The 25,775-nt window shown below is 36.8% G+C and overlaps 1 protein-coding gene across 3 annotated transcripts in view; it reads left to right on the top strand.

Annotated features, from left to right (window-relative positions):
- The window catches only part of COL12A1 (collagen type XII alpha 1 chain), a 104,846-nt gene extending 79,297 nt beyond the window's left edge, over positions 1-25,549 (top strand). For all 3 annotated transcript variants that reach the window (XM_051778002.1, XM_051778001.1, XM_051778003.1), the window contains 15 exons: positions 2,596-2,745; positions 3,878-3,955; positions 4,592-4,678; positions 5,556-5,609; positions 6,122-6,217; positions 8,122-8,175; positions 9,099-9,152; positions 10,975-11,028; positions 12,139-12,210; positions 17,754-17,789; positions 17,900-17,966; positions 19,543-19,731; positions 20,798-20,866; positions 21,904-22,074; positions 23,213-25,549. In XM_051778002.1, the coding sequence (XP_051633962.1) occupies positions 2,596-2,745; positions 3,878-3,955; positions 4,592-4,678; positions 5,556-5,609; positions 6,122-6,217; positions 8,122-8,175; positions 9,099-9,152; positions 10,975-11,028; positions 12,139-12,210; positions 17,754-17,789; positions 17,900-17,966; positions 19,543-19,731; positions 20,798-20,866; positions 21,904-22,074; positions 23,213-23,223 (1,242 nt within the window). In that variant the 3' untranslated portion in view covers positions 23,224-25,549. The remainder of the gene's footprint in view (positions 1-2,595; positions 2,746-3,877; positions 3,956-4,591; positions 4,679-5,555; positions 5,610-6,121; positions 6,218-8,121; positions 8,176-9,098; positions 9,153-10,974; positions 11,029-12,138; positions 12,211-17,753; positions 17,790-17,899; positions 17,967-19,542; positions 19,732-20,797; positions 20,867-21,903; positions 22,075-23,212) is intronic.
- The last annotated feature ends 226 nt before the right edge of the window (positions 25,550-25,775 follow it).

Below are 25,775 nucleotides of genomic sequence, written 5' to 3'. Positions count from 1 at the left end.
AAGGTACTTCTGCAATTTCTCCTACCATCCAGTTTCAAAGAAATAGCAAATCTTTACAATGCAAGAAGTTTGTTTTCCAAAATATCAAACATTTTTGTGGTTTCCTTTTGATGACTTAGTGGCTTATTTGGTGAAATGCAGTTAACTAAACCTAACTGTAGGGAAATTTACTTTGGCATACTTGAACACTCTCTGTAGCACAGCTATGGTGAAAGCTGTTGAATCTGGCAAGTCCCATAGGAAAAAATCTGACTGCCTGAGACAGTCATTAAGTTTATAACTGATGTTTTGGACAGACAGACAACTTCTTCTTTCTTATTCTTACCATGCTAGACTTCCTTTTAACTTACCATTTTGCAGTAGTTAGTCACACAAAATTTGATAATGAGTGTATGTCTTTCTGCTGATATACATAGGGAAATTAGTTTGCTTAGCTTATTGATATGATTCCCTTAGCAGTAGATCAGAACACCGTCAAACTTTGTCTTACAAGGTGTCCGGAGAGAAAGATTAAAGTATGTTTCCTTTCCTAAAATCTCATGAATGAAATGGTCAGAACCGATTCTGTATGTTAGGGTGTTAGACATTGTTGAAGACAAAATGTAGCAGGCTTGAATATAGAGATGTTTTATTTGCTGTAAAGACCAGATGCCTCATTGTACTAGATTTATGCCTGGGCCATGAGATTTAGGCTGCAATTCAAATCTGACATTAAATCAGTGGTTAGCTGACTGAGTCAATGACTTGGGAGAGCTCTGCTTATTTTTAATTGCTGGTATCTCTTATTTGGATGTATGGGCAATGCTCAGCAGTTATTCCTGTTTGAACATTTTCAAGTTGATGGTCTCATTCGGCATTCTGATGTAGATTCACCTCTTCTAAGTTTTGTGTGCAGATAAAAATGCAGTAATATCCTTTTGCTATGCAATGTCTCTTACTTTACTGAAATTGTGAAAAATACTTAACACTCCAGTAGAAGGCCTTGCCTTTTAGGTACCTGTCAGAACTAGTAAATTATATCTGTGATGAGTTTAAGCTGGATGATGCATTAATTAACCTGTAAAATTTAGTCATACAATCAAATGACTGAGTATATGATGTATAAATTATAATGAATTTAAAGTTTTGGCGTAGCACTTATTTATTTTATGGAAAGTTTGGCATGTAATACCCGATTATACTTTGGACACACTCAGTTATCTTTCCATTATTTTTTAATTATTTGCTCAAGGAACATTGTTGGGAATACTAATAAAAAACCTCACTTGTATATAAAGTATAAGCACATAATTTCAAAAGAGTTTTAGGTAAGCTATGCTGATGCCTTGGAGACAACTCTGCATGGAAAAATATTTAATAGGGAAAAAGAAGAACAAATTCTCAGGGGAATGTTCAGGCACTTGTTGACTCAGGACATTTAAGGAAATCTCTCTTTCACTTTTATGCCAATTTTTAAAGCAGTAATCAAATAACAATATGCTTCTGAAGGATTATGTACTGGGATAACAGAAACTTTAAAACATAAATGCCTATGTCAGGGATTCTTTACTGCTGATCTTAATGTATTGATATTTTAACAATTACATAGATGTTATAATGATGTATGTAAAATATATGCAGTATTTAAGGTATAATAAGCCCCATAAAACTTTGTTGCCTTAAGATGACCTTCCATCAACTGCATGTGCTAAAATGCCAGACCCTTTTTTGTTTCCTTGAGACTCCTGAATGTTTTCTGTTTTCACAGAAATGTAGAAAATTCACATATGTTAATGTTTGCCATACATACTATACGTTTTTGGAAAGATAATATTTGCTTAGATTTTGTTTGTTCCTCTCTGTAAGGTTTGCTGTGTTTCCCATAAGCATTTAATTCTCTTTTCCTGGTAAACATACTCTCTTTATTGCAGTCATTCCTTTCTCCCTACTAAATTTCCCCTATTTCCTATAATTAATCTCTTCCTCTTCTTCCCTGTTTCTCCTTATTTTAGCATATGTTTTTGTAGCCATATTTCTCTCATGGAAATTTCTCTCTTGCATCTTCCATTATTTTGTCTTGTTCTGGGCAGGCTTCTCTGGTCACTTCCTGTATCTCAATGCAGCTAATGCCTCTGGTTGAGTCATCTGTGGAAATTGAACCCTGGATCTTTGGATCTGAAACAATCTACTCTCTGAGCTACAGGCAGAGTCTATTAGCCCGTGGGCAGTCACAGACTCATAAACCTCTTGTGTGGTCCCAGACATCAGAGGAGGACAAGAAATGCTTATATTCAATTCTTCTCAAAAATTCTTTTATTTTTTATTTCTATGCCATCTTAAAGCAATTTTCAGGCAAGCTTTTTAAATAGCTAATTATAGTTCAACTATTACATTAAACACTATTTCTTTGCTGTGCTTGTGTATTCATCTTATTGACCTTCAACACATTCTAAAGAAGTTATTTATATCATAGACTTTCCTTGAGTTTGAATTTTTCCACCAGTTGAAATTAAAGCAGGTTTACTAGGAAGAAACTTTCAAACAGTACTACCTAATCAGTGAAATACTCTTATGCCTATGTGCCTTTTTTAACTATTATGCTTAACTTTTTTTCAGGTCCATATTGTTGTAACTTCATCAAATGTTAAGATTTACATTGACTGCAGTGAAATACTGGAAAAACCAATTAAGGAGGCTGGGAACATCACAACTGATGGCTATGAAATACTTGGGAAACTTCTAAAAGGCGACCGAAGATCAGCAACAGTAAGCAATAAATATGAATCCATTCATTAATGTGAGCCCTTGAAATTTTCTGAGGAAAGAGATTACAGATTAAGGATCACTAAGAAACGAGTGTTGCACCCAAAGCTTCTAAGTGTCTGTACTGTAAGACCTAATATACTTAACTGAGAAGTTTGGTCTTGATAGCTTCTCATTCCAGCAGAATTGCAAGAACAAAAATCAAATAGCTGAAAGTATTGCAGGTATAAAAGCAGTCAGGTAAATTCAAACAAGCAGTCAAGTATAAAGCAGTCAGGTAAATTCAAACAGGAGCAGAAATGTTTGTCTCTCAATAGAGAGAGCAGTTAATCAGTAAGTGCATTTACTGTGGGTTCTCTGTCACTGAACATTTTTTATAGAAGAATTTTTATTCCTAAAAGACATTCTCTAATGAACAGGTTTTAATTCTGACATGTCCTGTGGTGAGTGTTCTACTGGGTGATCAGAGAAATCCCCAATGACTTTATGATCTATAAACTTGTAATGAAAAAGTGGCTGCTGCTATGAAGGTTGCATCAGTTATCCTGATATATACTTAATATGTAATAATATGTAATTGATACTATTACCTGGGCTTAGAAGATTTAAGTCTGCAGTCTGACCCATGTGTGCAAACCCTACCAGCTGAGGATCTTACAGTCTACCTAAGATCCCCATTTCAGCCTTTCTGAAAAACCTTTTGCTGCTAATGTGAGTGAAAAGTTCTGTTCATGAATCTGAATTAATATATGACCCAAGGACTGCAGTCCTCAGAGCTGGTCCAGAAGTTTTTCAACCAGATTTCATGCTGAATTCTGCAGGCACTCAGCTGATGTAGAAATTCATTGGTATTATTCATTAAGCATTGCAAAATATTTCTTGAGTCACATTATTTGGTTATCTTTTGTCCCAGAACAAGAGCAAGCATCAGTGTTTGAAGTTCTTGTAGCCTTATGTAGGTTTGGTTTTAAATTTTTTATTATTTTTAAATCCTTTTTCTGTCAGTGTCAAAAGAAGAAGTGAAAGTATGAATGATGTTAACCTCATTAGAAATAGAGGAGTAATTTTTAATGATAATGTCGATAGATTTCATAATTAACATCTCATCTTTCAAGAGTATTCCATTCTTTTACAGTTAGAAATCCAGAATTTTGACATTGTATGCAGTCCAGTATGGACTAGCAGAGACAGATGCTGTGATCTTCCCTCAATGGTAAGTATAAGTGAAAGAGAGGCTATTCAGAAAAACGTTATTAATAGGAAATTTAGCAATATCAATATTAGGCTGGTCTTATACCTTGTACTGACAACACCTCTAAATCACAGTTGTCAGAGCAGCCACTGAACAATACTGCATTTCAAGGTTTTGTGTTTGAGGGGGAAAGGTTGTAATGCTAGAATTGAGCCCCCTAGGAGTGGTGCAAAAAATGTCCATTATAATATAATTTCTGTGATAGTGCAGATTCTAGGTATTATTAATGGAATGGTTATATATATTTTTTTCTATTTAATTTCTTCTTGAATTAGCTTTCAAAAAATAACTAGTATATTCTTTGTCAGTTCAAGTTGATTGTCCAATGCATATAAATATTAGAGCAACAGAAATTGCATATGAATTTGATTTTACTTGTGCCTGTGTTGTTAGTGCCTTGCCTAGCTTGCAAAGAAAATTTACTAAAAAATATAAAAGGTACTGTAGAAACATTTGGAAACCACTGGTGAGATGTGAGTTTTATTTTTATTTGAAAACAGGATAATAGAGAATCTTCCTCCTGTTGTTTTAGAAAAGCATGCTGCCAGTGAGTACTTTTCTTTAAAATGACAGTAATTGTTGTGATTGAATTTTCAGAGAGATGAAGCGAAGTGCCCAGCTCTTCCAAATGCTTGTACCTGTACTCAAGATAGTGTGGGACCTCCAGGACCTCCTGGACCAGCTGTAAGTTACCAGCTCTAACTATTTACAACAGAGAGGTTTCTGATTTTTAGATTTATGGAAATAGTTTTGTGTTGATCTGTGGTTTTGTGAAAAAAGATCAGTCAGAGACATAGTTTCTATCAACATGTCCATAACATCACAGTAATCTGTCCCCATTTCATCTTAATTTCAAACACAGTTAGGCAGCTCCTACCACTTCTATTCATTTATATAATCTTTTGCTGTATTTCCAATGTGATCATCACTGTGAATAGCTCCTCATTGTTTGATAGGTTGAAAGACTCTGGCCCAGTCTCAGCTGTCGTGCACATCATGTACAAGATACTTTTAATGGACTGTGCAAATATTTTTCCTAAATAAAGAATCAGGATTTCACTCCAAGGAAAGATTCTTTACTCTGTAAGGGACATAAATTAGTTACTGTCTTTATTTTTTGTATGGAGAAATAGTCTATGGAATGAATATGCTCCTATCAATTGCTTTGAATATAAGGGAGTTATGCTCAGCCCAGTAGTCCTTCTACTTTGAAGCTGTCAAACTGCTGCATGAGGAATCTGAAGCCCAGTTAAGTTGTCTGGTAGTCTACTAGAGAGATATCCAGAGATTTTGATGAATATAAATTGAAGAAGTTTCTTTCTGCAGAGACAAAAATCACAATAATTTTTGTCAGCTGAATTGGCAAGTCTGAAGCTGATGTGGTTTACCTGAGTTCCTCATGCATCTTTTATTCTAGCACTCTTTTTAGCAGTGATCTGTACACTTCAAAACTTTGGAATTTCATATAAGTTTGTTAAAGAGAATTCATAACGCACACCAGTTTTATGTACCTTTTCTTTCTGTGTATAAAATAATTTTTCTTTCTGAATACTCAATTTAGGGTGGTCCAGGTGCTAAAGGTCCCAGAGGTGAAAGGGGTTTGACTGGCTCATCTGTAAGTATCTTTCCTCTAATGCATCTATAATAATGTTGCTACATGTTTACCTGTATGAAAATTTATATGCTTAGTTTTATGCTGAGCTAAGAATGGAAATGAAAAATTTACTTGAAAGTATACCTTTATGTTATTTATGTGCAGCCAACCTATTTGAGACTATATATACACAGTCTGTGTATCTTCAAAGGCATTGACTGCACATAAGGATACTGGGATTACAGGCATCAGGGTGTCGATACACACTCTGCAGTATTATTGTTCTCTCCTGTGTACAGAGGAGATGGCTATGCTTCTAATTGATGCTGCCAGAGGGCATGTATTGGCCAACATGAGTCAGAGAATAGCTTATGAAAGGGTATGCCACTTGAATGTTTCTAAAGTTGTTCTGAAGTATGAAAGGTGTCTCCAAGCTTCTGACTTGCCTTAAGTGTCTAACCCAAAGGATTTTGCAGTTACAGATCTCAGAAGGCATTGACATTTACAATTTTGTTTTAATTTTCTGCTTTAAGGGCCCTCCTGGTCCTCGTGGTGAGACAGGTCCTCCTGGCCCTCAAGGTCCGCCAGGTCCGCAGGGACCCAATGGGCTGTCAATCCCAGGTGAACCGGTGAGTGGCCGTTTTGGGTGCAGGTGGGAACGGGTGGGGAGCCAGAGCTGTCCATGTGGATGATGGTCCTGCAAAGAGGGTGACAGTTTTGCCTGAATGTTCATTGGCCCCTGCAGGGCGGTAGTGTTATGAAACAAGTCTATTTCTGAAACAAGTCTCTTAATACAACAGCATTTTGTATCCTGAATGTTAGATGTGCTTATGGGATACCAATGAAGAGACAGATCCTAAGCACTGTAATGTATATTGTGCTACTCTGTTTTCAGTTTTAATGACTTTTCTGTAGAGTTGCTAGGCATTCCAGCTTTAGGACTCAAAACTATCAAACTGTGGTGCAGGAAAATTAAGCATGAAATATTAATTTGAAGACTTTCTCATAGACCTACATGTCTAACAGCTATTGTTTGGCCTAAATCAGTCGCTGAAGGTTCAGAGGGGAAATGGGTGCCTATATCTAGTCATACAGAACAACCCTTCATTCCTAGGAGGTTTTCTTGGCAATAGCATGCATATTTTAGCAAGATACTGCTTCTGATTTCATGCACGTGCCTTCAAAGCACTGATGAAATTTCACCATATTCTGTTTTTTTTATAGTAATAGCATACATAACCCTTTGCTTACATTGTATGTATTAAGACTGCTTTTGCCACATTTTAATAAGCAATCACCCCAAAAGTAGGAATATAATTCTGATGTTTCCTATTTAGGATTAGCTTGAATTTTAATACATTCAGGAGCTTTTTGTATGAAGTCTTTTATCAAAATATAAAGCTTATGGAAAACAAAATAGAATTGGTGTGTGATTGCATCCCGTCTTATTTTACATTTGATAATAGGTTACCTGCTCTGTCTGTAATGTAATGTAATTTGGGAAATGGAAAATAAAATGTGCTTGAAGATAGACATTAGCAACACGGTCTGCTTTGTAAAGACAAAGTAGAAAGATTTTCTTAACCTGTGTAGATACTTTTCAGGCTTTTTTTCGTATACCAGGAGGAAAAACTTCATCAAGATGTTCTAGAGGTGCCAAAGAGCAAGAAAGGGCAAACACATTCCTTTTAGACATGGAATACAAATAATATATTTATTTGTCACATTCAGTTGATAAAGTCTGAAGAATGAAAATGCCAACATTCATGGAATTTCTCATTAGCTCACAAGAAGTTTGAGCACCACTTTTGAGTCCTAGTTTTCATACCCATTGCGATTCACGTTGGCAGGCTATGTTTACAAATTGTTTGGTTACTAACAGTTCTTAATGCTGGATTATCATGAAGCCACTGTAAAAAATAACTATTGTATTGTCAAGTTTAGCTTATGTGGGTTTAGACTGTGCATTTATACTACAGTGCTGTAGTGTATATGAAAGGCAAGCTACCTATGAAAGGCAATACATTGCTTCTTTATGTTCTCCTACACCTTGTGACCTGGAAGTGTGTAATATCTTTTAGACCATGGGTTAGAGAAAACTAGTGATACTTTAAAAAGACCGAGATTTCACCTTTCATGAGTTTAGACAGCTCCATTCCCCAGCTGAGAAAGATAAAGGAGATTGGAAGAAAACATGTAACCCCTCACAGCTTTCCTGCTATGATATCATCTGATATCAGCTGTGATATCAGTCATGGACTCAAAAGTCCATGTCACTTTCTTATCAGTTGAAGCCCCCTTCAAATGCCTTGTTTTTAATATAATATCACCCAGTCATCCTGCATTTGCAAATGTTTGTTAGAAGATCAGTATTGCTTCACTTAATAGGTCTATGTATCTTGATTTATTCCATAATATGTAGTTGGGTTATGGATTCCTTAATTTAGGTGTCTTGTAGGAAATATTTTCTATCAATTTACACAAATTAATTCTGTGATTCAGAATATCTTGCAATCATTTATGAAAATTATAGGGTCGTCAAGGAATAAAAGGTGATGCTGGCCAACCTGGACTACCAGGGCGATCGGTAAGTTGATGCTTAGACAAGGTAATGTCATTTTACACTATTCCTGATACAGGTTTACTGCTGGACAGCTGTCTTTGACATCACTAGGAGTCATGGGCTCTTCTCATACCTTCCTAAGTAATAGTTTTGGAAACATAATTGTCTTATACTTAGGAATTTGAAATATAGGAAATAGTAAACCATTCAAAACAGCAAGAGTGAAAGAACAGCTGTACTGAGTCAAGCAAAATGTCCATCTGGACAGTTGTGAAGAGTACACTGGTAGCGTCCCAGGAAGGTCTCTCAACTGCTGACCACTTGCAGTTAAGCATCTTCCTGAAATGAAGGTTGCAGAACTTTTGTGGAACCCCTCTTCAGCAATGTTGCCTAATTACTTCCTTCTTTTGGAATTCAAGTGGTCTTGGGGCATTAACTGTCTGTGTTCTGAAAGAAGAAAGTAATATTCAATTTCGGTTACTTTCAGGTTTCTATATTGTAAACTAGGATTAGGTTTTGAGGAGAAAAATTTAGGGTATTTTTAGATAATCAGCGAAATTTAGATAATCTAAGGTCATTTTACTGCACATATGGTGACATAATGAATATTCCTTGGTTACTGTATTGTCCTTAATTTTACTGGAGATATATAGACTAGATGGGGGATGTTTAAATGTTGCTGTGGATTTAATTTTATATATCAGGTAATGTCAGTCATGGGCCAAGGGCCTTGTATTCCTTACCTGTTTTATTAGTCCTTATAACCCTGAGTAATACACTTTTAGAGAGTAGTAATGCCCTGGAGAAAGCAATGCTACATGTCAGTGTACAATGAGATTAGACAGAAAAAGTGGAAGAACATCTATACTAGAGATATATGTGATGCTTAGCATAGCAGTGTTGTTTATTCTGTCATGGATACAATTTCTCATTCCTTTTCCCTCTAGGGAACTCCAGGTTTACCCGGTCCACCTGGCCCAGTGGGACCTCCAGGAGAAAGGGTAAGGTTTCATCAGTTTATGTTAAAAGACCAAGTAATGTGTTTTCTGTGTTCCTCCCCTCTCTCCCCCTGCTTCTTTATATATCTTTCTATTTTCAAATACTTTTTCAAAAGGAGTTCTTTTATCAGTATCCCATCTGGAGAGACAAAAGTAGAAGGGTTGGAAACACCTCAGGGGTGAAAAGCTCCCAAGACAGGTAGCCAGTAGGTTCTGTAAAAACTGCACTGCTCCCTTTCCTGACTGGGTTCTCAGATGCCTGCACCCACAGAGCAGCTGAGTGGGGCTCTACTGAGGAACTCAGCCCTGCTGTCTTCCCCACACTGTTGCTGTTGCCTTGAATCTCTGCTTATCTCAATGTCTGGGAGATGTCATATTGGTAAAGAATCTGTCTGTGCCAATCTTACTGTGAAGGTCAGGTTTGCTCCTAAACCTTTGACTATTTGGAACTAAAAAGTTTTCTTTGGATGGAGGATTCTGAAATGTCTTCATAGTGAAGGGCATGCTTGTTGTGGAGTTGTTGCAATTCCTTCCTTCTAATTGGAGTCTACTAAGTAAATCTCTTTTGTTGTCACAGTGGAATATCATCTTTGAGATGACTGAAGCAATTTATCATCTTTATAGTGAAAATTAGCTCAAAATTAGACAAAGGCTCTTACGAACCTTTACGGTCAAAATTAATAGCTGATATATGCATATATAGTTATCCTTTAGTGGGAGTTGATAGCCAGAAGTGAAAATAGACAACCATGTCATAGCCAGTTGCCAAAGAGCATTATGTTGGATTGGTGGGTCAAGGACCATCAACATTAATTTATGCATGCTATGTTAGGTCACTGAAATGGGACTTCTCAGCATCTCTTCTTGCAGGAGAAATATCTGAGAGGGAGATGGTTCTTCATTTAAGCAGAAACCTCTGATTTTCCAACTAATCCATGAGTGAGAAAACAGTGAAAAGAAAGATCTTGCTCTTCTGGGATAGAACTGATTCCTTAAGCCCCTAATGGTTTTTATTTTTCGAATGCTTGTAAACCCTTATAAGTTTTATAAGTAGATTTTAAAAGCAGCATCCCTTACATCCTTTTCCCTGTAGCACCCTTGTTTACACATTCCTTAACCCTCTTACCCCATTCTATGCTCCCTATATCACTCCTACCCCTGAATCCAGTAGAAATGTTTAGTCAAGGCAAGGCCTAGACTGTTTAGGGAACAGCCATATCAGGGCCTGAACAACAAAATGAAGTCAAGAATTAGGTAACTATGTACCCTTTGTGCTCTGAAGAAGATGAAGATAGATGAAGTAGGTGGTCCCAAAATACACCTCAGACCCATTTTCAGGGGGTGGAACCAGGGCAGTCCAGAGTAAAGGTCACAGGGCGGACACATCTGGGATTGGATGGATGGTATTATAAAATGTAACATCTGGGGCACAGGGGTGCACGCACCGTGTAACATCTTTTGCCTTGGCATAATAAACCCTTTCTTATCATACCCCTAATTAACTGCTCCGGGAGATTTTTTGAGGCACCATAAATCCCACGGCATCAAACGATGATTCCTTTTCTTAAAAATGCTGAGAAAGATTGATTTAATTCTCAGTTAAGCAACAGCAGCTGAACATCTTCTAAATTGTCTATAGCTCATTGTTCCATAGCCTTCTCCATAGCATTAGTTGTGATAACTATTTTATAACTTACATTGTAGATTGGTTTTAAAATATATGGCAGTAGTAATCAGGAGTATTGCAATTATACAATCTTAAAGGCCATTTTCATCAGGCTACAATCTTAAATTAATCTCTAATTATGCTTTTGTTTTTGAATAGGGTTTCACAGGAAAAGATGGTCCCACAGGTCCAAGAGGCCCACCAGGACCAGCGGTAAATATAATTTTGTCTTTGAAATACTCTGAATTAAGAGACCTGAGCCAACAGAGAGCTACACTGACATTTTCAATTTCTGCCAAATGTGACAGTGATCCTTTGTTTAATATCCTAAACGAGTCTGGGAAACTCTCAGTAAAAGGGGAGCAGACAGCTACGTAAAGCACGTATTCACAAATGTTTGTAACAGTGGTTTCGAAAATTTCTGCCGGTGTAAATAAGGAAAGAACTAGTTTACCTGGTTCTTTAGTCATGATCTTTAAATGCATAGCTAGATCTTCTGAAAGCAATCAGCTTATTACTTGTAAACTGGTGGAAACGAATGCTTTTAATACAGGGGTTTTTTTTGACAAGAGTATTTGAGGATTAGTTTTTTTCTTAAAAAGCTGCTTCATTGTGCTTTGTGGGACCATGCTAGAAAGAAGGCTGGCTGTTAGAGAAAAACATGCTGGATCAGACAGCCTGAGATAGGCAAGTTGCTAGAGTTGAATGTTACCAATTCCAACCAGAAGCAAGTTAGAAGATGTATTTCCATTAGGCATACACACACAGAGCACACATTTACAACATATATAGGGACAGGAGTCTCTGGGCACGGTATTATTTGGGCAGCTCCTGCTCCCCCATGATTATCTTTCTTTCTTGTGCCCCTTTGTGAGTGTTCAGATGAGCTTTTATCACATAATCTAATACTGGTCTTTTGTTTTTTCATATTTATCTACTATCACTGGAATGACTTTATGGTCTTCTTGATCTGGACTTTTACAGGGATAATGGATCTGCTAGGTGAACTTAGAAGGCCAAACTGTTTTGTACTTCTTTAGTAGTCTGTCATTAAGATTGATACCAAAAACATATAGACACACTCTGCATTTTTAGGTTCAGAAATGCCTGTTAAACTGTGCTGTTATATAAAAGGACACATTTCCATGAAGAAACAAAGTATTTGTTCTGTAAGAAAGCTTTCAAGCCTAATATGTACTTAACAGAAAAACCCCCGATAGGAACCATTTTCAGTAGTGCTTTGGACTCAACACAGTAACACATTTCTTAGCACTTAGATTGTTGTGGTTTTCCACAATTCACTTTTCATCTCTTATGCTGCAGGGTGCCCCAGGAGTTCCAGGAGTTGCTGGCCCGAGTGGAAAACCAGGGAAACCAGGAGATCGTGGAGCACCAGTAAGATAATGATACACTTAGAGTATCAAATTGAAATTTACAGTCTGTTGATGAATATGAGGATTCTGCTTGCTTTAAATAGTTGTCTTGCACTTATGATGGTGGTTAGTATGGTGGGGCTGACCTAAATCCACAAGTATTTTTTTAAAAAATAAATTTATTTTTACAGTACGCCATTTTGCTGAGTTTAATAGTTGGGGCTGGAAATTGTGGTCTCTTGTTTCCACTAAAAAAATTGCAAGATATTGTGTGCCAAGACATATATTCCTACACTGCATAAGCATGAAGAACTAGGTCAGCAAAATGACTGGAAAGTCTTTACATTTGTGTGTGTGTAGCAAAAATGTGATAAACTCCTGAAGGTGGACAATCTTTGATAATATTACATAATCAGTTCTGGTTTGTAAATGTTTTGTGCTTTTTACAATGTTATTTCAAAATTATTTGGGGGTGGTTTCTGTGGCTTCTAGTCTGGCTTTTAAAGCACTTCCTGAACAGGGAGAAGGAGCCGGAGGTGCTGGCTCCCACCTACAGTTTCAGGCAAAATTTGATTTGATTAATTTATAGGATCTCTGAGAAGTTATGCTTGAATCAGGAGTGGAGACAGCAAGTGAAATGAGAAGTAATTCATTACTTGTGCTTAATGTATGGCAGTCATCTAGAATTTTCCATCCCGCTTCAGTGTAACTGTGTATATGAAAGCTGAATAATTTGGAAGAATATATAGTAGGTTGGGAAGCTTGATGGTCATGGAGTGGAAGTTCCCAGGTGCACCAGGAAGCTGGGTCATTTTTTCATACACAAGTTGAATTCAGTCTGTGTTTGCTGGACTATAAATTCCATTTCCCCTTGTAGTAGAGGACACTGAGTATCTTGGGAGTACTGAAGCTTTCCTGCCTTTAGATATACATTGCTAATTTCATATTCCTGCTGGGTCAGATGCTTGATAGAGTACAAAATGCTGTGCTTTGTTCACAAGGGAGCTTCAAATTGCCAGGTGTATCTGATTTCTCCTTCTCTTGGGACACTGGGTAGCTGAGCCAGTGCAGCAGCAAAAACCTTCTGCAGGTAAATAATGTACTTAGAAGGAAATCTGGCTACTAACCCAGTTTCAGGGCTTTTGCAAGCAAAGCAGTCAAGTCCTGTCCAAGAACCATGTCTAAGTTCTCCTACACTCTAATCTTATGAGGTCATTTCAGTTAGAAATGTATTTTTCCCCCCAGTTATTGCACTTTCTTGTAGTGGGACACTGTGCATCATATTTACAATTCTTAATGTTTCTAGAACAGATCCCAGCAGGAATTCTGGCTTGCACCTTGCACAGATGTTTTATCAGATTCCTGGTGGACAAAATTTCAAGGCCTTCCTTTGTGTGCAGTATTACAATTGCCAAAGGTGCAGTCTGACAGCCAAATGCAACTTGCAGTGTCATGAATCATAGTTCTGCCTGAAGGGAAAGATAATGAGGCTTCACATTGCCTCTGGTAAATGCAAGGAGCAAATAATTTTTGACCAGATCCTGTCATTTTTTTCTTCTACCTGAACTGTCTGTATTGCTAGTACTATGCAATGCAAGTAAGGAAAAAGACCCCCTATAAACCAAGGAACATTACATTCCAGGTAAAAGATACACATTTACTTGCAAATTATGAGCAGCCTTGGTGTTATGAGGAAATTCCCAGTGAATGTAGTCAACTGGAGCTCCTTCCTGGTGTATTCAATACTACTAATGTGCTAAGATGAGACAGACCACGCTGTAAAACATTTCTCTACCTCATTGTGTACTTATGCTAACTGACCTTTTATGGAAATAGGAAATTTGACTTTTTAATCTGATTATAAGTACCTCCAAAAGAAACTCAAGTGTTTTTTTCCAGTGTAGTAACAAAATGAGTAAAAAAGGAACAATAAGTACACAAATCATCTGGTAATCTATTGAGAATTGAGCACAAACTATCCTAGATGAGACTAAAGTATCTGTCCTCCATCTGTCTGGTCAAAGAGTGAGAATTTGGTAAGAGTTTGTACACGTATCATAAGGTAACAACCATCAGGAGTAAGAAGGACTCATTAAACTGGAAGGGGATAATGGTTCAAGAATAAATTGATATGTTTTCTGTGAATAAATGTAATGTGAAATAGAAGATATTGGACTATAAGAGAGGAAAAGTTCCAGTACTTGTTTTATAGGTGTGTGAGTAAAAACAGTAACGGATGGGGAGGCAGAGTCAGCTGTGTTAAGGTAGAGCTACAGATTCTGTGACAACAGGTCTGACTTGGTTGATGAGGAAGGTCCCCAGAAAACAGTGCGAGGTTTTATGTTTTATATATAAGGTGCTATTAAACTGATGCCTCCAGGAACCAAATAAACTGTGAAAACGTTTTGAGGGTAGTCCCAAGTTTGTTGTGAGTTATATGCAGGCTTTGAGAATTTTGCATTTCCTGCTACCATGTGTTCACTGATCTTGCATGCATCTATGCAGATGTCCTAGATGAAGTTTCAAAAAGACACTGCTTTGGGAGGAACAAACTGATGGTTTTTGAGCCGAGCAAACATTCTTCTGGGGAAAACAAATGAGCACATTATCTTTTAAAGTAAAAATAGCAAAACTTTCTTTGTTTTGTCCTCCTTCAGCCATAGAACTATGCTACAGGCCCAGCCTTCATCCCACAGCTCAGAAAAAATCCCTCATGCAGCATAAACCAGCTTTTCCTTGCACTGACCCCAAGTGACTCCCTCATTGCAGGATATCAACAAAACAGAATGCCAGCAACAGCTGCTGCTTCACAAAATGCTGTCAAGCAGTTGGCTAAACTTCACTTTTTTGTCTATTAAAAGAAAATAAACTGAAATTCAGGAGGCATATAACCAAGTGGAAGGAAGATGCAAATAGCAACTCAGTAATTGCAGTTGTCATTATATTTTGGAAAATATGTTTCTAAAATATGCAGGTAAAAAATGTACTTTATTGTTAACATAGCCATCAGCCTGTAATCTTCAAATTCTAAAATTGGTTCCAAATAGCCTATAGACTTTCAATCATAAGGCTGAATCAGTGTTTGTTTGCAAGGTCACAAATTAAAAAATGAGGCTCATTTTATTTCAGTGAATTGCAAAATTGACTATGTATCACTTAGAATTAAAGAATAACATAATCATTTTCCTAGCTGGGGCACCTTTGTTGGCAATACTTTGGAGCAATGTTGTGCTTTTGTTAACAGAGCACCTTCCTGTCTTACCAACATGGCTTGTGGTTGAAGACAGCCTGAAGAACTTTTCTTGACCAATCAGCAAAAATATTTCCAGAAACAGTGTATAGGATTTGAACATTTTAAGTTTGTATAATTTTTTTCTCTTTGTATAGTTTTAGTGTGTGAATATTCTAGCAAGTGAATTACTTGGAACATGGAGTTTTAAGTAATTATTAGAATATTGTCAGGATAGTAGATCAGAAATCTGATTTCTAATGCTTGCACTTGGCTAGTGAATAAACCAACTGTGTACTGTATGATTTGCTTCTGGTCAAAACACCACAAGGTTGTACTATGAAAACCGTAGAAAGAATGAGAATACAATGAGCAAGTATTATAAATATTTATGCAGCATATAATTTCAAAGGAATATGCTTTCATAAAATAGAAAAAATCGGCAAGTTTCAAACAGAAAGAGAAGCATGAAATAGTTTGTTAACATTCCCCCCTCCTAGATTTTCATGTTATAGACTAGTGCAAGTAAAAACCTGCAATTCTGTTCAATGGATATTTCAGCTATATGTAATAGTTTATGAACGAGATGTCGATGTCTGTTGATTTGGGAGTCAAATTACGTCTCTACATTATCATTTACCACAATGTTAATTATTAGAGAATGACAGACAGAAAGGTCATGTTTTCCTGATGATTTTAGTTGTTACCATTTATTTATGTTGTTATGGCATTTACAAGTCCATAGGCTGTTTCAGCATGTGGCTGTAATAAGCTAAAACTGAAAGACAGATGCTTCCCTGTGGACTTCACAGAGTAAGAAAGATATAGATGAAACAGTAAAGGACAGAAGGGAAAGAATATTCATCAGCTTGATGGGTATATTTTGTACTTATTAGTAACTGTCTCATTGATGGCATAATTTATTCTAGTGGCACATTTATGATGTCACCATTTTAAATCAGTCATTTGAGTCTGTACAATCAATTTTGCCTGAGCGATCTGTCATTCATGATGCAAATGTACCATATGACAACTACTTAACTCAATGATGGATGAACTGTCTCATATTTTCTGTGGCATCTCGTGGGGTAGGTGTGTGCAACTCTGCTGCAGAGAAGCTGAGAGAACATACTAAGTTCACACTCCAACATACCCCATAGGCATTTGTTTGCCCAAAACCTTGATGGAAGTCTATGAAACAGTACCACTGCGTTCGAGTGGTGTCTGCTGTGACCTCAGTGGAATGATCTGGTGTCTCATGTTGCTGAAATTAATTGCGGGTACTGTAGGAATGTTATGAGAAACAGCTGCAGCCCACACTTAGCCTTTGCTTTGTTAATGGTGATAAACAGGCTCCTTAAAGAAATACTACAATGTACAAAGCAGTAATACTTAGGATGTGTGTGTAAGTATGTGGAGAGCCATGTAGAGCATCAGATAACCAAATTGATCTCTCACCTTTGAAATATGCCTTATTTCAAATAGTAATTTAGGCTACAAGTGAAAATCTATGTGAACTCATGCTAGACCCATCATTATTCCTGATGTTTTTCATATACACATACATATATAAAAATTAGAATCAGGCCTTCTGGTTTGCTTCTTACATAGTATTCTTGAAAACCAAAAAACCCACAACCACTAAACTATTCAAAGGCTAATGGAAAGTGCTGTTAGAAAAAAGTTGGCAAACTTGAATAATTATAAAGCAGCTCAAGCTAAGACTTCTATGAGACTTTTGTAAGACGTAGAAATGGTTGAGAATTAGGAGAGAAGCTGTCATTTTAAATAGAGTAAGTGCTTACTGGCATCTCTCTCCATCTTATGTGTCATCTCTGCATAAATATTTTTGTCTTAACAGAGAATCCTTTTCATATGTGTTCAAGGAGACAGTTACCCTTCCTGGACTTGTGTTATTTTTCCTAGATTACCTTCTTTAATGATGAGTTGTGTTAAGACTTAAAATTAAACAGTCTTGTATAACTCACACAAGACCATTGACCATTTACAGAAATGTGATGCCAGAAATTACACTTTCAAATTGACAGTGATGTCCCAGTGTCAGAATACATCAGTTTTTTGGCCCTAGTTTGAATTTTTTCCCTCTGGTCTTTTTCTTATGCAAGTCAGTGTGTTTGATCCCAGACAAAAGATCATTGTTTCTCCAGTCTTTTCTGGCACCTGTTTTAGCATCTCTGAAATGTAAAGTTCAAGAAGGATTGGGTCTGTCTTCTTGAAAGAGTCAATTTTTTTTCTAGAATTGCATGTCTCAAACCAGTAGTTGGGGTGGAATAACATAATTCTTCAGTTGCTTTATTTTTCCTTATTTATTTTAGGGTGCACCTGGAATGAAGGGAGAAAAAGGCGACAGAGTAAGTCTTAATGAAAGTCAGTTTTTCTTATAATTTTAAAATTAAACACTATGTCTTTAAAAGCACAGGCACTTGCTAATAAAACACTTGTTTTGCATTTGATTATTTAGGGTGACATTGCTTCTCAGAACATGATGCGAGCAGTTGCAAGACAAGTCTGTGAACAACTGATAAATGGTAAACTGTGTTGCTTGCTTTGTTTCTCATACTAGTAATTTACCACTTTGTGTTTTAAAAAGAGAAAACAATGGTTTAAATTTGAGGTGACAGATACTGGCTAGAGAGCACAGCAAGAGCTTGACTGATCTTATAGCTGTCACACGCCAATTATTTGGCTGAAAAAAAAACATAGCAGCAAATTTTTGCCAGATCCAGAGGCTAACTTGATCATGAACTAGTCTGTGACCTTTGGAAATACACACGCAGGTCTAACACTCTGTACAAGGAGTGTGACTTTACTTTTGTCATTCTGGTCCAAAATTACTTCATCTTTGCAGTAAAATCAGTATACATTTTCTCTTTAAGCATCTTCAAGAGGAGGAAATCGGTGAGAAAAACAATGTTGCAGGTTTTTTGGTTGCAGGTATTTTGCCAGCAGGGAAAGACAGATGAGTGTTGGGTAACTACTGTGCACAGAATCAGCAGTGTAAAAGTAATATTTATTTGGAGAAGGATTTCAAATTGAATTTCAGTCCTCTGCTGCCACACAGTGCAGCTCTGCAGCCCAGGAAATTGTTCTCTACAAAGGCTTTCTCTCTGTCTCTGAAGTGGTGCTTTTGCTATCGGTAGACTTGCTGAGGAGGACAGAGACAAGTGTGCCTTAAATTGTTCTTAATATTGTATCTATTATAAGGGTAAGTGCTGACTGAAGTAAATAGATGTACTTTTGGGATCACTACCTTTGTGTACAGGGAGGAGGACAGTATGTCCTTTAAAATGTTTGTGATGGCTGCTGTTTAAAACATGTCTGTTAGTTAGCCACCACAGAAGAAGGAAATTACATTCATGAATGTGTTAGACTTATGAATACAGGTATCTTATCTGAGATCTTTTAACATCCCTTCTTTGAGCATCCCTGCCTTATTTTTTTCATGTTCAGCTCATCTCTTCAGGGTTATGCTAGGATTGGCACATTACACTAATCAGGTAGGACTAGATGTGTCCCCCCATTAAAGGGTTCCTTCCTGCATAGTTTCGCAATGCTGTTGCTTTTATTCACACACCTTTTTTTTTGCATATGTGCAGAAGGTATATAGGTACAAGCCTTTGCATCCTACAGGCTTAAGAAAGCAACTTTGCAGACTGTGTGCTTCTAGCTCTACACAGGCATAATTTATACGGTTTGTGGTAGCTTCAGAGCTCTGAAAGTACGTAGAAATGTGATACTCCAGTTTTAAAAGTGGAACAAGTCCTTTCTGTTCTTCAGAGTAAAAGCAACTCTAAATAGAGCTCTGAGAACAAGAGTGTTGTAAAAAATGCTTATTTTATGATATTAATAGTTTTATGTTAAATTTCTGTTAATGTTATTGGCTTCCAGAATCCCCTTACCTTTCCTCCCTCAATCCCTCCTCTGTTTATGTTCAGCCTTCTCATCAGACATTCATCTTAAGTCTTTCTAATTCATCTGAACTAATTCATCACTAATTTATTGAACAGGAGCAAGAATAGGACTTAATGAAGAGAGATGATGTTTTATTACTTCCCACTCTGATAAAAGATTTTCACTCATTTTGCATGTCTTTTTCTTTTGAAGGTCAAATGAGCCGGTTCAATCAAATGCTGAATCAAATTCCAAATGATTATTATTCAAACCGTAACCAGCCAGGGCCACCAGGTCCACCTGGTCCCCCAGGAGCTGCTGGGACAAGAGGAGAGCCTGGACCTGGAGGAAGACCAGGATTCCCAGGACCTCCTGGGGTCCAAGGTCCACCCGGCGAAAGAGGTGAGTAAATTCCAAAGCAGCTGTACAGTGGACATAGCGCAGAGACTGCCAGGAGAGCTGTCTGCTTCCTTTACCATGACAGACGAGGAAGCCCATACCTAGCAGTAGCCTGTTAGGCCAGTTGGATTGCCTGAGGGATACTGGTGTTCTAGAGGGCAAGGTTAATTACATCAGTGCTTTTCCTCTGTTCCTCTTGTTAAGATTTCATGAAACACAAATTAGTCTAACATTTTGGCTGCTGTCTGATGCTTCTATGTAATATCCCAGGAAAATGAAAGTTCTCAGAACTCTTCTGGCACTAAACAGCTGTATCTTGAAAGGCTGTTTGGAGTAACACAGCTCTGCAAAATATAACATTGATTAAGAGAGAGACTGAGTCATTACCAAGAATAAAATGTCAGAGTTGAAAGAATTAGGTCTACATCCTTGGTTCTTTGCAGTACCCTGAGGGAGGGAAGCGACTCTGAACTGAATTTGAGCATGTGGGTAAACCTATTTTATGGCTATCCTGGATCACTGCAATCATATGGAGTATCTGTACTGTACTATGTTGTGGCCTTTGCTTATTCCAGCTACTCTACTGTAGCATAGATTCAGAGCTGTGTTTTCTAGCATATATTTTAGTATATTTTAAAATAAAGACTAGGAATAAATCAAGGAAGAATGAATTTCTGAATTTCTTAAACTTATTTCATTATAACTGTTCCTAAGAAAGTGTAAGCATATTTTATAGCAGAAGTATGCAAGCTGGAAGTGCCTTCCTGTTTGTAGATTAAAATAATAAGGTTCTGTGGTGTTTTTAGTATCTCAGATTCTTTTCTATGTTTAAAAATTTTATTCATACTAAATTACCTCTTCATCTTACTTTATTTTTAGGTTAATGTATTTATATCCAACTTTTTTTCCCCAGATACACATGTGGACATCTGTAGAACATAGAGTTTAACCGGTCTTGTTACATTAAATAATAGGAACTAAATATTAATGTCAACAAGAGAGCATGAAGAAATATTTGTTGATGTGGTTTCCTTTCTTTGGTTTTTACTGCCTTTTTATTATTCTGTAGGAATGCCTGGAGAGAAAGGTGAAAGAGGGACTGGATCTCAAGGACCAAGAGGTTTGCCGGGACCACCTGGTAAATATTTTTTGTTTAATCAGATTACAGAAAATTAGGAGAAAAGGGCAACATTTCATCATAGGGAGCCAGACTACATATGGTAAATGAACATGCTATACTCTGTCCACTTCATGTGTTTGGCAAGTATTAGAGTTTACTGGAAACCCCTAAAAAATTGGGAATTTAGGAAGATTTTTGGATGTGACTAAGAGATATTTGTCTTTGTCTTGCGATTTCCTCATTTGGCATGCTTGCTTGTGTGAAAATATTTTTCATGAAAACACATTTCCAAATATTTGACAGATATTTTTCATAAGTGTTATCAAATAATACTTTTGCAGTGTCTAATTCCATTTTTTAGTTGTTGGTTGCTGAACTACAAAATACTCCTACATTCAGAGTCACTAGATGATAGAGGCAGATGATTGGACTTTTGGTTTTGATCTTTTATCACGAAATTTTGTTCATTGATGCCTTGCCTTAAATCAGCTGCATCATTTGTTCCTGCTTGTAGTTTACTAGGCTAAAATGACTTTTCATTACAGGACCCAGAAGATGCTTGCAGCAAATTGTAGCCACAGTTACTTGACGCTTTACTTTTCTGCTAACCATAATAAGACTGGTTCCAAAAAAAACATTACCTCATCTATCCTGGGGCTACGGGGTAGCAGAATTAATATACTCCTATATTTTAATTGAAATCCAGTGTGCTTGTCTAATCTAGTAGTTTCCCTTGAGATCATCATATCTTACACAAAGAGGAAATAAACCAGAGAATTCATTGAAGTTTCTTACTTGGCTCAAACCTTGCTAAATCAGATTCTATGAATAAATCCTTAAAATAAGCCACACACAAGGAAGCAACTAATGATGAGTCACATTTCTAGTGTTCTTTTGTTTTTCTTTCTGTTGACCACCATACAGCAACAAAGTGCAAGTGTTTCTCACTAAAGACATAGCCTAGGCTGTGTAGTCTAGACACCAGTAATGTTAGCTGTTTTATCCAGCTGGCTCTTAGAGAAAACAACCTCCCAACCTCTCCATTCTAAAATTAGGTCCACAAGGAGAATCTAGAACTGGTCCACCAGGCTCCACAGGATCACGAGGACCACCAGGGCCACCAGGTCGTCCTGGAAATGCGGGTATCCGAGGTCCCCCAGGGCCACCAGGATATTGTGATTCATCCCAGTGTGCTAGCATTCCTTACAATGGCCAAGGATTCCCAGGTGAGTTATGAACAACTTAACCTTGCCTTAGATAGCCTTCAAAGACATGGCTGTTCATATTGAGCTGCTTTACATGAGACAGTCCTGCTAGCCTGAACATACTGAATCAGGAGATGGTTGCAGGGAGCAGGCCTGCCTTGTAATGTCAGGTATATGAACAGCCATTTAGACTTTGATACAGGTTTACTTGATGTTATTTATGTATGGTTTCCTTTAAAAGGGAAGTGGTGAGCAAATATTTTAGTCTTTAAAAAAAAAAGTTAATAATGTTGCTCATAGAATTTAACTGATTTTAAGTGATTTTCTTCTCTTCTTTTTTCCCTCCCTCTATCACCACCCCTCCCAATCGTCTTCAGAACAAGGTTGAATTCTCCATGTTTCTCTTGAAAAATAAAAGGAATGCGGTGTTTGGCAATTTCCATGTGTCTCTTTTTGAGCAATGTCAGGATTATTTATACAAAATTGATTCCTGAAATAAAAATTTTCCGCAAAGAAATCCATTTGGTGATAACAATACAGACAACTGAAAAGCACCACTGTCCTACAATATCTACCAAATTAAACAGCATGGAGTCTCTGATTAGCCCTGGGTCATATAAGCCTTCCACTCTGTGATGTAGCTCAAAACAGTAGGCTGCTTCTGGAATCAAAATGAAGGGTCACAGCGGCCAGCAATTTCTGACTGGAAAGATTCTAATATAGTTTAACATAGGGATCCTGCAGGACCACGGTATTGTTAACAAATTAATATGTATGCCTTGCCAGACCTCAAAATTAATGTATGTGATGCTACTATTTGATACGGTTTGCTGTTAGCATATTGTGCATGTACCCATGAAAAGTAAAAAAAAAGAAAAGAGATATATATATATATATATGTACACACTTGCAGACTCAGTGTTGCTGGTTAAAGAGCCAAGTGGTTCTGCAGATATCACACAAAATTCTTATTTAAATGAAAAATAAAGAAAATTCTGCCTGTGATTCAGCAGTGTTTTCCTTTCTAGTAAGCAGCTATGTATACATATATAAATATATGCTTATGACTTAACTGTTATGTATTTAATTGGATGAAAGTATTTTTTTGCACATCAGATGGACTTTTTAAAAGACTAACATCATCTTTGACCTGTTTCAGGTTTCGGCTAACACATTTTCTAAGTCGCCAGTGCTGCTTACAGTTTGAATACATGAAAGTCCTGTTTCTGAGATGTTTGCGCACGTGCTTATTAGAAAATGAGTCTGTATGGATATTTCACCATGGATATGGTTTTTGAACCATGTTGACCTCATAGAACGGGGAGATACTTTTACTAACACAACTTGTGAATGAGATAAAGGACAGTGATGTCAATTCATTAAGCCTATTGCATTTCAACAATAAAACAGACAGTCTTTCTTTTTTAAAAAAGACCTAGACCATCAAAAGCCTCAGTGGCGAAGGAGGCTTGTAAAACTACTAACCAGTAAAGGTAATGCCATTAGTAGAGAGACGGATTTAACCTGGAAAATGAGAAATAACTTATGTAAATAGTAAACTAATTGTGGCTTGTAAATGATTTGTATGGGACTGTATCCACTAAAATCTGTTAACAACCCTACATGATACTTTTGCATAAAAGCCTGCTGCTGCTTGCTATAGGCCGGAATAACATCTTTGACAACTTATGAAACCTACCTGTCTGTTGCTTGTTACCAACATGTCTGAATCGGGGCATGTGCCTTTTCTCATGTGTAATCTTGTTGGATCTGTAACTGCAATTATAAATATCAAAGTTTTATAATTATTTTTCTTCTGTTTTACTGTAGTTTTTGGTGTTCCTGAAGCACCAGCTGTAACTCGGTATGTTACGAGGAACAGCACGAGAAAATGACATGTACTGTATATTGCCGCTGGTGATAGTTATGTCTACAATTACTTTCCCATTCTCAGAGAAAATTAGTATATGCCAAACCCGTCTCTTCATTTTACCTGCTCCATGTCTTCTACTAATTACGCAGTTTAAAATGAAGTCCAGTGCTTGGATTTACTAAAGTAGCTGTAAAATAATAATTTTATTTTATTTGCTTTGGTTTTGTTTTGTTTTTAATAATTTTACCATAATTTGTCCCTTGCGTAATTTAAGACTCTTTCTGCAATGTTTTATGTATTATAAATATGAAGCCTTTCATGTTGAATTCTAAACCTTTTATTATTTTACTACCAAAAAGCATTCGTCAGCAAAACTGAAAAATACCCCCAGTGAACTACTAATTTATGTATTTATTATATGAAAATAAGATTGAACTAACATTATGTACAAAAACTAACTTTCATTGCATATGTGGATTCAAAGACATGCGATAACTATTATGTTCAATCGGACAACTATTTTCAACCAGAACCATACGTGCCTGAAAGTGGACCCTATCAACCTGAAGGTGAACCCTTTATAGTACCTATGGAGTCAGAAAGGAGAGAGGACGAGTATGAGGACTATGGAGTTGAAATGCATTCACCAGAATACCCTGAGCACATGCGCTGGAAAAGATCACTGTCAGGAAAAGCAAAAACAAAACCATAAAAAATCTGTGTCTTGTTTTGGTTTTTTTGGTTGGTGGTTTTTTGGATTTTTTTTGGCTGTACTTGCATTTGCAGATACATGCAGGGAGAGTGCATCATTCCTTTTGCAATATATCTTTCTGGTCTTTTCATATCAGATGCAACCCTGTTTTGTATCTTGCTTATGTGGTGATAGCAATGTGTGTACCTAGAGACTTCATGTTGCTCTGGAAATGCTTGTAAAATACTGTTGCTTGTAGTGGCTGCATACAGGTTAATGTGTGCATTCAGTTATACCAGTTCTGCCTTTTCATTAAAATAATGTAAAAACAAATAAATAAAAAAAAAATGAAAACCAAAAAACCAAACCAAAAATAACCACAGAGCTGCTGCAAATTTTCTAAGGACTGTCTGCTTTAGCTCTGCATTTTTCTTCTTTTTCAAATGCATGTTTTCAGTTCAGTCAGATCACAGGTTTGCATTATCTAGTTAAAAAAGAAACAATAATTTCCCTCTCCTTCCAATATCATTGTCATTTTCTTCTATTCTGAATTACAATCTGCAGTGCATATACTGCTCTTATACATCTCCTCTAAACACCACAAACATTAAGTAGCTGAAATCATTGTATCAACTGGATACAGTTTAATAATGCCTGAAATCTCCTTGTTTGTAGACACAATTACATTTATGCCAAATTGCAGTCAATCCTGCAGAGATGGAATTGCATGTTTATGTTGTATATTTAGTATGGATTTTTTTTTCAGAATACAGTGTTTCTTAGTTATCAGAAGCAGTTGGAAATCATTTGCAAGACTATGGATATAGAATTGCTGCTTTTATATTTTAACTGCACATTGTGAATTTCACTGCCTTATATTATTTATTTCTGAAATGAAAGAGGCATTTTTCAATAAAACTACTGAAAATTTATGTGTCTATTCATCTTTTGAAAGGCATTGTGGCACTGATATGTGTGTATTGTATTAGAGTTAGTTACTCAATCTTTTGGAAATGCTGGGTACCAAAAATCAGTTAGAATGGGAATAGTCTTAAAATAGGTATTTGGGCTGTGGTATCTAGAGGTGGGTGGATGAAAGCAGAAGAGGCTTCCTCTGTCTGAGGTATGAATAAGACTTTAAACAAATTCAATCTGCAA

The sequence above is a fragment of the Manacus candei genome, unplaced genomic scaffold, assembly GCF_025592945.1.
Source record: "Manacus candei isolate 608988 ecotype Guabito, Panama unplaced genomic scaffold, ASM2559294v1 h1tg000011l, whole genome shotgun sequence".
Lineage (NCBI taxonomy): Eukaryota > Metazoa > Chordata > Aves > Passeriformes > Pipridae > Manacus > Manacus candei.
Note: the sequence above shows the minus strand (reverse complement) of the source record. Positions and strands in the feature narration are given on the sequence as shown.